The sequence below is a fragment of the Rhinichthys klamathensis genome, unplaced genomic scaffold (assembly GCF_029890125.1).
Source record: "Rhinichthys klamathensis goyatoka isolate OS25496 unplaced genomic scaffold, OSU_Roscu_1.1 h1tg000177l_1, whole genome shotgun sequence".
NCBI lineage: Eukaryota > Metazoa > Chordata > Actinopteri > Cypriniformes > Leuciscidae > Rhinichthys > Rhinichthys klamathensis.
The window spans coordinates 1,476,583-1,490,379 of record NW_026606706.1 but is presented as its reverse complement, the minus strand read 5'-3'; the positions used below and the strand labels follow the sequence as shown (position 1 = coordinate 1,490,379).

The window sequence follows — 13,797 nt, the reverse complement described above, 5'->3', positions numbered from 1 at the left end:
TTAACTTCTGTGTATGTGTACTGTAGATGCTGTGTGAAGGTAAGCTGTGGTGTTTGGTGTTCGAAGCTGAACCCGAGTGTGTAAATCCTCCTACATGTGACACGGTCACAGCACCATCATCGTCTCCGCTGACTTATCCCCTCTCAACACAAACCCCTGTCCTCTCACCTCTAGAGACTTATGCTAATACGACCCGGACAAAGACCCAGCAGAGCGAAGCTCACCTTTCGTCTCCCGCCCCTGTGGCAGGACGGCAACACGCCCTAAGTGTGGATATCCCCAGGCAGGCAGACACCATAGAAGCTGAGGCATTTTTAGTGCCTTCGAGCTGCCACAGCATCTTTCAGCATTACAACGATTTACACATTGCTGGTGGCCAGGTGCTGCCGCTCAGCCCCAGTGCAGGGGATGTACAGGGCAATCACATTCAGGACCCCCAGGCTGGGCCCTTTCTTCTGTCTGGAGATGTCCCCTCACCCTCCCTCCTGCCTCCTCTTGTCCATGAGTACAGGGGCTCGAGGCGCTGGAGGGAAGAAAGCGGACGCGAACGGCCCTCTCTTCTGCAGTTCGGCCGGCCCCTCTCTAACTCACAGCTCAACGGCTACCTGGAACAGAAGCTTCTGGAGCTGTACAGGGAGTACCTGACCGAGGGACCCACGGCGACAAGGCCGGTCATGGCCTCTGAGCTACTGCAGACCAGCCTGGACCAAATGACCCTCCAGCTGAGCCGTGAACAGAACATGGAGACGGCACGGGCCAAAGACATGCTGCTCAGCTGCCTACTGAAAGTCACCAGCAGTTATCAGTCCAGCGAGATCAGCACCCCTCTACTGCAGATCTCCACTGAGACAAAGTGAGTTGGATACGAGGCAGAAGTGGGAAAAGAAACGTTGTGGCAGTAAGACCAAGGAGATGGACTTTCATATAGCGTGCAACAAGTTTGAAACACGTTAATCAGTGATTTCTGTCAACTAGAATGCTGCTGATTATTCAAGGTGTCTACAGTTATTGAAAGTCTGGATGAATAAAATCAAAATTTTCTGCTGAATATAAAATAATGATAAGTGCTCTAATGTTTCATTACCAAGAAATGACTCTCTGCGAGTCAGCGTTATTTTAATATTATTTATATACTATTATAGTACTTATTAATATTTTGTATTAGCCATTATTTTCTTATTTTCAGTTTTTGTTTTTAGTTTAAGTTTCTACAATATTGTTATGAACTTGTTATTTTTATTAGTTGTATATTTCTATATAGCTATATATACAGTATAATATTTCAATTAGCAAAACTATTTAAATAGTTTTAGATAACAATGACTACAATAACTATCAGTGCAATATTAACATAAAATCATTAAAAAAATCCAGTCATCACAAATGATAATCATGGAATTTCAGTCAACTGGTGTTAAAAAACTGTTATCGTTCTAATGGATATAATTAGAGGTCAAATCTGATTCAACTAACCTGAACGTGATGAATAGCTTATGAATTTGCGCGCACACACACACACACACACACACTTGAAAGCAATATGTATCACAAGCAGTTCTCTGTTTTACATTTTGTTTTATATTTTGCATCTTGAGGCATTAGACCTTCAAACGAAAAATAGGCATTAGACCTTCAAACGAAAAATAATCAATCTCAAGTCCATACAATGCAGGCGTATGGTCCATCAAAGTTGACGCTTCTAAAACCACGCAAAGTGAACACGACGGTAATCCTAAATTACGACCCCGGTTGATGAACCCATTGACTGTAATCAAGCTGTGAAGCATAATGTAAACGCATTGTGAAACTTGCTGTTTGTTTGATAAACAAAAACATGTAATGGGTAATAAAATATATTGAGAAAATCTCTACTGCCACCTACTGCACAAATTTGGCTTTAAAATAATTATTTACATTTATATTTCCATGCCTTGATTGTATCAGAGCATTTTGGGGACAAGCACCTAGTTACACAAAATACCACCATTTACACTCTTGCATTTAAAAGGTCAAAGTAATATTAAATACATAAATGCATTTTAATAGTCTTAGCATCCAGAGGTCACTGAGCATTTCTTTTATGTAAGGAATAATTGACTCTGGACTGTTGAATTATTAGAAAAAGCGGAGTGGCTGTTAAACATCGGGTGTGCATTATTTTTCGAATATTTCAACAGCCCAGAGTCAATTATTCCACTTATACTACGGTTACCACACCTCAAAACATTGTTCATCAGATGATGTATTTCAAGACATTTGTCAGGTTTTTGTCAATGCCGGTGTAATAGCGCCGTTATTACACCGTTAGTGAGAAATATCATGCAACTTTTAAGTTGTTAAACTATTTTACTGATAAAATTGCCAGAGCAGCGCTGACAACATTTCTGTGCGAGTGTGTGTCCGTACTGAATGTGTGTGCGTTTGAGAGGAATAGAGCAGGAGTATGTGCTTTTTCATAATAAATAATAATAAATGCATAATAAAACGAGATTATGTGGCAAAAAAAACATGGAAATTATTTGTAATTTTTATCCTATTGTTTACAGTGTTTATTTGCTGGGTTAGTGTCGTTGTAGTTTTTGGTTCTTTTGCTGTTATAGGCTGACAAGACCTTTGAAATAACTAAAATCATTTGGCAAAGTGATATACACATGTAATGCGGTCAAGACCTGCCTGGAACTACTTTAGCCGTGCGTCTTCTTAATTGCACACCTTAGAACGTTCATAAACCAATCAGATTCAAGCATTCAACGGCCCCGTAGTATAATTATTTATATATGACATACATCATCATCAGCACAGTCAATTAAATGAAAAAATAAAATAAAAATAAAATTAGGCATTACATAAAACTAAGATCTAAAGTGAGTCTTTTTTTACTGAGAAATTTACTGGTAAGATGAGCAGAGGAGAAATATTACAGCCAACACCGAAAAATGGAAATAATCTTTCAGTAAATGTGTGTGCAAAAGAGTATATGTGTGTGTCAGTAAGAGGGTCGGAGAATGACAGTTTTCCACTGTCCCAGTCCAGATGAACTCTGATCCTCTGCAGTTTCTCTTTCACCAGGAGGAGGGTTGGTGATTGTGGTGGTAGATGTGCTTTATATTCACCACAGAAATGCCCCACCAGCCAGATTCCACTCCTTGAGAATATTTTATTCCTCCTTTGAGCGGATTCATTCATCACTCCGAGGAACCAGCCCGTACTGTCTCCAACCTCAACATCCCAGCAGTGAGACCCCGAGTCAAAGCCCTCTGAGCCAAGAACACACGCAAACATGTCGAATCTCTCTGGATTATCAGGAAGTGTCTGTTCCTCATCGCTGTATGTCACACTGGTCAGATCATCAGACAGGATGAGATTACAGTGAGCAGTGTTGGGGTCAAAGGTCACAGGAGCTGAAGCAAGAGAAAGACACACAAACACGAATCAAAACAAATGACTCTTATTATGGAGCTGATGTCATTGTTGTGTTCTTCTGTACTCACTGTATTCAACACTTTTCTGCATCTTCTGTAACACAGTGTACTTCAGGTTACTCAGGTGTTTTGGCACATTGATCAGCACTCCAGAAATGTTCCCTGGATCCGGCAGTCTACACTGGGAAACTCTGGAAAACCGTTCAGGAGTCAGTGATGCTGTAGGTTTGAGCTTAGAACAACAGAGAAACAGGAAAAACAATACAAACCTTTTCATAGTGGCCCCATAGTTCTGTAATAACAGAAATACAGATTAAATAAATTAACACTTTTTTAAAAAGGGCATATTGCCTTTTCGTAAAGTAAATAAACATGCTTAATACTTGTAGGAATAAAGCATCTTCAGCGTTCATCTCCTCCTCTATAGCTGTGATTGTGGCAGAAAGAGATGACAACTCTCTGCTCATCTCCTCAATTTTCTTCCTCATCATCTGACTCTTTTGCTCTTCTTCCTCTTTCAGTGCATTTTTCCTGGCCGCCTCTTCATTGCATAAACTTTGGCGAAGTTTCACAAACTCGTCCTTGATCCATTTCTCTGTATATTGAGCCTGAAACTGAAACCATTGACATTTCGGATGAATGAATGACTATATTCTAACATAAACATACATACATTTTACAAAGATGGGGTGCTTCACAACTTTATACCATAGTAAATACTTACCTTAATATGTTCTGCAGTTTGAAGTGAAGTCTTTTGAAACTCCTGAAATATTCTTAGCCTTGCCTGCAGTGGTTTTAATGCAGTTTTGAGTTTCTCCTGGAAAAAATCAACAGAACAGGTTAATATGAAAATGTCTGTTTTCAGCTCCTGTATATCTAATAAATTAAACTTATATTTGGGTCAAAGAACCTGATCAAAACAGATTCAGCAATTATTTTATATCATAGGGTACTTGCCATCCCAGTCAAAACGTAAAGACCATGCGATGATCACAGTGAAAACACATACTTTGATTCTCACAGTGTGATTAATATGTGAGCTCATTGTGAATTTAAAATGTTGAGCAGTGACATCATCACACTATTCTCATAGTCAGAGTCAGAGATGGGCACAAATACATCAAAAAGTATTTAATTACAAATTACAAATACTTACTCATCAAATGTATTTAAATAAAATACTGCTGTGAAAAAAAAGGATTTAATTAAAATACAAGTAATTTGTAAATACAAAATACAAACAGAATTTACAGTCTTGTGTAGTGTGAGAGTAAGTGTGGAGTTAGATACATGTAAGAGTATAGAATATCGGAATATCATCGTTTAGTGCAGAAGATGCGCTTTTAATGTACATGTTGCCACATACTGTCATAATAAAAGATCATTACGCCTATAACACTTATTTGTATAATATTACACAAGTTAACGCTGCTGTGAGGGTGTTTCTAATACCGCGGCTGTGACAAAGTTGACATCTTTCTCTCTTCCGACTGCCATTATCAATCTATCTCTATTTTTTTTTTTTACTCTTTTTGAAAGTTGTGAAAACGCTGTTGTGGCGTTTTTCTTTTGTTATTTGAGCAAATAGGAACACCAAAAATATATTTAATGTAGTCTCTCATTCACTGCTATAGAAGTTTACCCAACTATGACGCCTTCCACTTCTGAGAAACCCGGAAATGTGAACAGGGTCAATAGGATGTGTCACATCACGTGATTTTCTTGCCAAAAACTGTGAAAGGCTGTGAAATTTGTTAGTCCTATTTGTATTTTATGTCTATGGCCCTAAGGATAGTTCACCGAAAAATGAAAATTAGCCCATGATTTACTCACCCTCAATCCATCCTTGGTGTATATGACATTCTTCTTTCAGTTGAATACAATCGGAGTTAAATTAAAAAAATGTCCTGGCTCTTCCAAGCTTTATAATGGCAGTGAATGGCTGTATATTTTTTGAAGTCCATCAAAGTGCCTCTATCCATCATAAAAGTGCGTCTATCCATCATAAAAGTGCGTCTATCCATCATAAAAGTGCGTCTATCCATCATAAAAGTGCTTCACACGGCTCCGGGGGTTAATAAAGGCCTTCTGAAGCGAAGCGATGCGTTCGTGTAAGAAAAATATCCATATTTAAAACTTTATCGACTAAAATAACTAGCTTCCGGCAGACGGCCCACGCAAGTCGACTTGCGCCACAAAAGTAACCAGTGACGCATGTAGGAGTAGCGTAAGCTTTAACAAAGAGGGCTGGGCAACAAACTCAAGCTCCTCCGACAAATTGTTGTTTTAGACGTCTAATTCGTGACCGGTGTTTTGTTTTGCTCCATCCTCTGCGCTTCCGCGTTCGTCATTACGTCATGCGTCGGGTCAAGTGTTACTCTTTCGCCGTAAATCGATGCGTACGGCCGTCTGCCGGAAGCTAGTTATTTTAGTCGATAGTTTTAAATATGGATATTTTTCTTACACGAACACATCGCTTCGCTTCAAAAGGCCTTTATTAACCCGCCAGAGCCGTGTGGAGCACTTTTATGATGTATAGATGCACTTTTATGATGGATAGATGTGCTTTGATGGACTTCAAAACTTAAACAGCCATTCACTGCCATTATAAAGCTTGGCAGAGCCAGGACATTTTTTATATAACTCTGATTGTATTCGTCTGAAAGAAGAATGTCATACAGTATACACCTAGGATGGCTTCAGGTTGAGTAAATCATGGGCTAATTTTCATTATTGGGTGAACTATCCCTTTAAGCCTGGTGATGAAAGTTAATATGCGAAATAAAATGATATATTTAAATAAGTATTTTAATTACAAATTACATTTCATTTATTTTTGTTAAGGAAAATACAAATTACAAAATACTCAAAAGTAATTAAATACGTATTTCAAATACATGTAATTAAAATACTGCCCATCTGATCACAGTGTGATTAATATGTGAGCTCATTGTGAATTCAAAATGTTGAGCAGGTTGAGAGGAGGCAGTTCAAATGTTGTTAAAGATGTTGTTATATTTCCTGTTTCTCAACACTGAAAAAACATGGATACAGCAGGATTTGTTCATATGATCATATGATATTATAATGCCAATATGCACGGTGGCCTGGCCCTGTGTTAACAGAGCACTGGCACATGGCCAGGTGCATGTGAACCAGCCATCTTGCTAGCTCAGGTGTGGAATCACCTGGCTTCAGTAACCACACAAGCTGATTTTACAACTGATTGCATTGACATATTGCTCTCTGTGTTTCAGGATGTGTCAAGTCTTTTCAAGGGGAAAAATAAATAGAAGTTAAGTGAAAATGAGTCACCAAAAAAACACCTGCTGAATCTGAATGCATCCGTCAAATAGAAATATTTGTGTCAAATGCCAACACCAGGCTGAAAAGAATACAAATTAAACAAGGAAACTGAATTTTTGAAATACGTTGTTGATGGAAATAAAATATGAACTTCTACTTGATTCTTGTGATATAACTGAACAATATCAGATACATTTGAGATCACAGTGATCTCACACTAAACGAACAGAATGAGAGTTTAACACAATGGTATCACAGTGGTCTTACATGGCGAGCTCCCAGTATGAGCACACAGTGAGTGCGCTGTGAAGTTACACTTTGGCCCTGTCCCAAATGGAACCCTAAGCACTCGCGGTCTTCCTCTGAGTCCGCACTTTCGTAACGTAATGCCGCTTTGACTGTCGGGAAGAAGTCTGCTGTGGAGTCCGCATCAGCAGCACGGGCTCGGCAAAAGTGCGCATCAAGGGCGCAAATCGACCGCACGCGGCGCTCGCGAGCACCCTTCTGAGATCTAAAAATGACAAATGGGACACACTACGGTCTCACGGACTTAACGGACACGCGCACGCGGCAGCCATTGTAAGTCCACAAGAACGAAAGTGCACATGAAGTGTGCCATTTGGGATTGGGCCTTTGAGCTCACTGTGACCTCACATTGTGACCACATCATGAGTATCCTGGGAGCTCATGGTAAGATCAAATTGTTGAGTGGGATCACATGGTCCCTTAACACGACGTGCAATATTATCAGTTTAAGTTTTATTCCCTCGTTACAGATTTTTTAAGGGTAGGCTATTTATTGTAATTATGTCCCAGTTCAGTTTGTTGAAAACACGAATCATCTAAAAAAAAAAACAACAACACGTAATTTAGACCGTAAATATAATAATACAAAAAAAACGTTTTTTTCACGTAATACATTAACGTTACCACAACGTTTTACAGCAATATTTCCAGAAAGTTTTCTTTCTTAGCATTTTTTTTATGGCGTTTGGGTTTTATATGGCGTCAGATAAAACTAAAACAAAACAACAACAACACAGTAAATTCAAAATAGTCTTATTTAAAGCAGATAGTATTTTGTCCTAAAATACAAGTGATCATTGGTCGTAGTGTTTCTAGAGAGATCAGATAAAGAACGTTTTACCTTTGCTGCTGCAGCGGTGTCAGTGGAATGTAGTGGGATGGATGCAATGTTGTTGTCTTCATCATATGCTGCTGTGTCCATCAGTTCTCGTCGTCTCTTCACTTCCAGTGAAGGAGTTGACTCCGCACATCGTTTCTCTCTCGTCTTCTTCCACGTATCCTTAATAAGCCATTGTATTCTCTCTGCGTCTTTGGACACGCGATCGTACCTTAATAAGAGAGTTCTGCATATGCCGCAGACGGCCAGAGTCGTGTCCTGAAGTTTGCCAACTAATTCCTCCAACACAACCGTATGTTCCGCTTTGTTTTCAGACTTGTGTCCGTGATAGAGTCGATGCTTATTACATTTGGTTGGATAGAAGTCCCTACCACAAAGCAAACAGCCATTTTCCACTTTCTTCGGTTTGGCCTGTACAACGTTTCGCGGAGACTCCTGAGCCATTATTATCAGCGATTTCAGATTTACCCGCCCCTAAAAACGAACAGTAGTTTTAAAAGCGAACCGTGATTGGTCGCTTTACATGTCGGTCACGTGATTTCTTCCGGTCTGAGCCATTTATCTCTGGCTCTGGGTCTAAGTGGGCGGTTGTTGGTTTAATTTAACGTTTCGTTTTATTTTAACACAACAAATGAAAGAAGGAATGAAAGGAGAAAGCTTTGTCCCTGCACACGCATAGAGATAATAAAGGGATAGTTGACCTAAAAATAAACCGGGTCCGGATGTCATCGTTTAGCTTACCCTTACAAAAGATTAGCCTAGTTTTTGTTACATGCAGAAAAATGCAAATTTTTGGACACGAAAAACGGCAATATTGCAGTAGCCTATAATGATGTCTTTAGTTTTACTGGAGTGCAACTGCAGATTTACTGCAATACATATTAAGTAGCCTACTATTCAACTGCAATACAACTGCATTACAGCTGAAGTATTACTGCAATACAGCTGATAATCCTGCAATATAACTGCGGTATAGGCTACTGCAATACATAATAGCCTACAACTAAAGTACAATTAGGCCTACATAATACCGAAGTGCAATAATAAAATGCTGTGTAATACCTTTGAAACACAACCAGAATATCCAGAATAAGTTTTATTTTCACACATCTGCAATATAATGAATTAAGGTACAAAACAACAACTGCAATGCAACAATAAATGTGATTTTACTTTACTTTTCTTTCTTTTTTTTACTTCAAATAACAGGCTGAGAGTTAAGTGTTTATTTACAACTCATACAATCATGTGTATTTCTTCTCCCACATTATTCAGAGAGGTTTCGTTTTTTGAAGAGCATCCACGTTATTCACTTGGTTCTTATAACTGCCTTTTTCTCCGATGTGGAAACACTATTTTGGATGTAGTCTGAAAACAAAAACAAAAAAAACAACAAAAAGAATCAGAGAAACTCTCAAGTTCCTGTTACACTCTTCACCACAGGCATATAGTATGCTTAAAATTAATCTACAATTTAATCTCTTAAAATGAACTTGGTGTCACCAAGTGTTTGTGGAGAGTATTCCTACTATCGCCAGTTCATTTCTTGTGGCATATTGGTCAGCATTATTAATGGCTTTGAACACTCCAGGTAAAAGAAGTTAAAGGGATAGTTCACCCAAAAATGAAATATATTTATTTATAAATATATACCGTATTTCAGCCATTTAACCGTATTTAGCCGTATTTAGAGCCAAGGACCTCTCTGTAAACGAGGCGGCAAACTCTGTTCCAAACTTTTGCCTTGAAAACAATGAGTGTGGAAGCATCAGACTGAAGCGGGACCATGCCTATTATTATCAAGTACAAATGCAGTTATCTGTTACTGACAAACCTTATTGTGATTTTGGACTGAGAGGGACAGTACTTCACCTTTTGTGGAACGAGTGAAACCAGATGTGCCATTTTTTGACAAAGAATTGGCTTGTGCTACAAACTTTTTTAAGAAATGCATCATGCCAGAGCTGATTGGCAAGTATTTTTCTGCTCCAAAACCAGCTGCAGCATTTGATGATGGTCAACAGTGGTGCTACTGTCGTGAGCCCGAAGTAGGGGACATGTTGGTCTGTGCATCAGGTTTTTGTTCAGTTAAAAAGTTTCACCAATCTTGCCTTCGCATTAAAAGAATTCCTAAACAGTGGGTATGTCCCAGCTGCAGAAAAATGATAAATTCACAAAAAAGAAATGAAAAATGAGTGGTGAGAGGATTTGAAAGAGTTAATGGCCCCTGTTATGTATCCCTCCATCTTCCTTCCTCTCCTTCTCTCATGTACTGGTTTTTCTGTCTGTTCAGCAGTGTATAAATTCAAATAAATAAAACACCAATAAATAAAACTTATAAAACATCAGTATATCTTTCAAATGAATGTCACAAGCAACAAGAAATGTATAAAAGAAATAGGTTTATTTAGCTCAGTTACACATCTACTGTCAGTTACATTTGTAAGAGCACAACATACTTTCACCATTTTGTCAAGGTATGTCATATCATTTTCTCTGTCAATGTCAGTGAAAACTATGGGGATAATGCTTTGCAAAGTTGTGTATTTCAGACGCAGAACCCCTATAACTCTTTCAATATGTATCCTAAGAGACGCTAAGCATCTTGTACTCTCCAAATCAACAGGATCTAATTGTTTTTTCCCCAATTTTCCTAAGGAAGTGTAACAGACAGAGTAGGCTTATTATCATTTGTCTTCAGCTCTGGATTGTTTGTAGTGAGATTTTCAAATTTGTGTTCATTGTAATGTTCTTGTTATAGTCAAGTCACCTTCATTTATATAGCGCTTTGTACAATACAGATTGTTTCAAAGCGGCTTCACGGTAGACAGGAAAATAACAGAATCAGTGCAAATAGAATTCAAATCTGTTGTAAAACAGCTCTTAAAATATCATTCATGAGCTGACTTGTTCATGTAATCTGTGTATTGGATAGTAAAGAACACACTTGCTGTCCTGGTGGAGGGGTTGAGCTGGAGACTCGACCCGAAGCCTGAAGTCCAACCCCAACCTGACAGGAACTCAAGCCGCCACACCAGAGAGATGAGAGCCTGTCCACGTCTGAGCAAGAACATGAGAGACTGAAGACTGGAAACAAGTCATCAAGTCATCACAGCTTCATTTGCTTTGTTTTAAAAGTCAAGTTAAGACAAGTCATCTTTATCTATATAGCGCCTCATATATGACCAATCTGTATTAGGGTTGCTGGGTATCGACTTCCATACTTTTTAGGCACCGACCGAATTGCCTCGATACCATTGTAGTATCTCGATACTATTGAGTACCAAAAATTGTCTTGATGTTCGGTACCAAATTTGGATACCTGAGGGGTTAATCTTGTCAACGTCAGTGAAACAATCAGCATGCATCATGTATGATGTGCACAAATCAAGTGCTGGTGATTGGCTGTGGCGAGGCATCAAGGAAAACACCAGTTTACTTTTCTGTAATGGACTGTCCCAAGCCATTATGTTCCTTATTAGATATGTTCCTTAAATTTCATATGGAAAAATAAATCACACAAAATTAAAAAGGAGGTTCTAAGAAATAAGGTTAGTGATGGAGGTCTTGGAGTTGTTGACTTTACCCTATTTAACCATGTGCTAAAAGTAAATTGGTTAAAAAGATTTGTTAAAAAAAAACAGACTTCATATGGAACATATTTCCTAATTTTGTTTTTAGGAAAATTGGAGATATTGAATTTTTGTTACAGTGCCCCTTCTCACTTGGAAAACGACCCATTAAATTAGCAAAATGTCCCCAACAGGTTTTTATTATCGTGGTTAATGGTTTACAAACATAATTTTTCACCTCACCATTGTTTTATTTGGAACAATCAGAATATTATTTACATAAATAAATCAATATTTTTTGAGAGATGGTATTTAAATAACATTTATATTGTTAATCAGCTGATGGACGACAATTGTCAGTTTTATTCCGTTTCAGAATTCTCCACAAAATTGTTTTTGATTTTGGGGCTTCATTAAATGAATAAAATATTGTATTCAACGTCATTCCTAATGTTATAAAAACTCTCTTGAAAGGAGAGCAAACCTATAGTCCTATTTCTTTGTATAAGACTTCTATTTCAAAATTGTCAAGTTTGATTGCTGATGACAAATTCAATTTTAACAGAAAATCTATTCCAGCATCATCTTTCAAATGGATGACAACGTTATACAATGTTAATTGGAGTCTTGTCTGGTCTCTTCCACACAAATATCTTTTAACAAACAAAATCAAAGAAATTACATTTAAAAAATATTGCATAGATGCTACCCTTGTTATAGTGCACTCAATAAGTATATCCAAAACATTGAAAATAAATGCTCTTTCTGTGATGTAGAAGAGACAATTGTACATCTTCTTGTGAATGTGTTTGTGTTGAAGCTTTTTGGAATGAGTTATGAACCTATCTCTCTCAGCAAAAAACAGATGTCAGAATATGTATTAACACCTTTAATATTATTTTCTTTACCACAATTCAAATTTGTGTTTCCAGTACATTGTTAATTTGTTTATGATACTTGGCAAATTTTTTATTCACAAATGCAAATTCTTGGGTAAGATCCCACCACTGTCAATTTTTCTGGTAGACTATAACTCTTTGATGGGCATAAAAAAGTCAACTTTCAATGTTTAACCTTGTATAATGTTTGTTTTTTCATCCCCTCTGGCTTTATGTTATTTTTATTTGTACTGTTTTCGTGACATATGTCCTGGGTTTTATTGTTACTGTTGTTATGTATTTGTTACATTTTCTTTCTTTTGGCATTAATAAAAAAACAAACAGAAGAAGGGGTTTGTTTTGTATTTGACGGGTTTCCAAAATAAAAGTTTGGTTTGACTTAAAGAAACTGCGATAGAAATATATTACTCTTGTACAGTATAATGTACATCTTATTGTAATACTATAGTACAATTATTGCTAAAACACATTTTCTTCCATGTTATAATTTTAACAGTAAGCCTCTGTTGTGTAGCACTTGTTTGCTACACACAATTAAAAGGCTCGTTTAATTTTCATTTGAATAAAAGATAAATTAATATTTTATGCCATCATTTGATTACCAGACAAATTGAAATACACAATACAGAATTTCTTTAAAAAAAAACATTTCATAGGGCCAAACTGTTATTACTTTGTTTTTATATGAATTCAATTATTTAGACATGTTTTTGGTTAAACCATATAGACAAAATAAAACAGAAAGCACAGAACTGAGTAAAAAAGAAAAAAGGAATTTGAAGAAAAAGACATTAAGAATGTAGGCTATTTTTTTGTTACACTGTTAATACATTTGTTTTTTCATGATAGATTTAAACCATAGACAGTAAAAGAAATGGACAGAGCCATCTCATTGGAACTCAGTTGAGACAGTTGAAGCCCACTTTTAGCGATTTTTGAGCACTTCCGTTCCTGACGCGCAGACTCAGACCGACTCAAACTAAGCTTGATGACGTGAGCAACCTGTCTGACAGACGTTAATCTTCTAGTAGCTGTGCGTGAAAACTGCCAACGTTAATCTTGCAGAGACGGGGAACTTGAGCAAAGAGTTCTTTGGCGTGAGTGAGCAGGAGTAAGTATTCCGTTGCTTTTATGGACTCATTATATATGGGCTTCTCCCTTGACGGGACGTCCCCCCGATTGCCTGCGAGCTTCTCCTCCTGTCTGTACGGTAACTTCTGTACAGCGCGACAGAGAGTCGAGTGGTTATGACGCAATCGTTAGCCTATTTTTACTAAATCTGTTTCTACGGGGCCATAGTGTAACATAGAAGGTAATGGAGCCCTTTATACATTGTCGTGTTTCTTTAGAAATAAATAATGGACAAATGGAGTCTTTAAACGCCTCAGATGTAAAGTTATTCGCTGTCAAAGTGACGCAAAAATGAATGGGAGTCAATGGAAATGCTAACG

At 37.6% G+C, this 13,797-nt stretch overlaps 2 protein-coding genes across 2 annotated transcripts; one reads left to right on the top strand and one right to left on the bottom strand.

The window, feature by feature from the left end:
- LOC130094441 (TLR adapter interacting with SLC15A4 on the lysosome) lies at positions 1 to 935 on the top strand. The gene has a single exon (XM_056260731.1). It carries the CDS (start codon positions 27 to 29, stop codon positions 855 to 857), a length of 831 nt encoding a protein of 276 aa, XP_056116706.1. The 5' UTR covers positions 1 to 26; the 3' UTR covers positions 858 to 935.
- A 1,310-nt stretch (positions 936 to 2,245) lies between these two features.
- On the bottom strand, positions 2,246 to 8,350 carry LOC130094426 (E3 ubiquitin-protein ligase TRIM35-like). Its single transcript, XM_056260705.1, has 6 exons — positions 7,879 to 8,350; positions 4,147 to 4,242; positions 3,806 to 4,036; positions 3,692 to 3,714; positions 3,492 to 3,613; positions 2,246 to 3,401 (listed from the first exon to the last, which is right to left on the bottom strand). Exons 1-6 carry the CDS (start codon positions 8,317 to 8,319, stop codon positions 2,860 to 2,862), a joined length of 1,455 nt encoding a protein of 484 aa, XP_056116680.1. The 5' UTR covers positions 8,320 to 8,350; the 3' UTR covers positions 2,246 to 2,859.
- Between the last annotated feature and the right edge of the window lie 5,447 nt (positions 8,351 to 13,797).

Coding starts and splice junctions, on each gene's coding strand:
- LOC130094441 (XM_056260731.1), top strand. CDS start 27: ATGCTGTGTGAAGGTAAGCTGTGGTGTTTGGTGTTCGAAGCTGAACCC.
- LOC130094426 (XM_056260705.1), bottom strand. CDS start 8,319: ATGGCTCAGGAGTCTCCGCGAAACGTTGTACAGGCCAAACCGAAGAAA. Junction 4,037..4,146: donor AAACTGCAGAACATATTAAG/GTAAGTATTTAC, acceptor CAATGGTTTCAG/TTTCAGGCTCAATATACAGA. Junction 3,715..3,805: donor AAGATGCTTTATTCCTACAA/GTATTAAGCATG, acceptor CTGTTATTACAG/AACTATGGGGCCACTATGAA.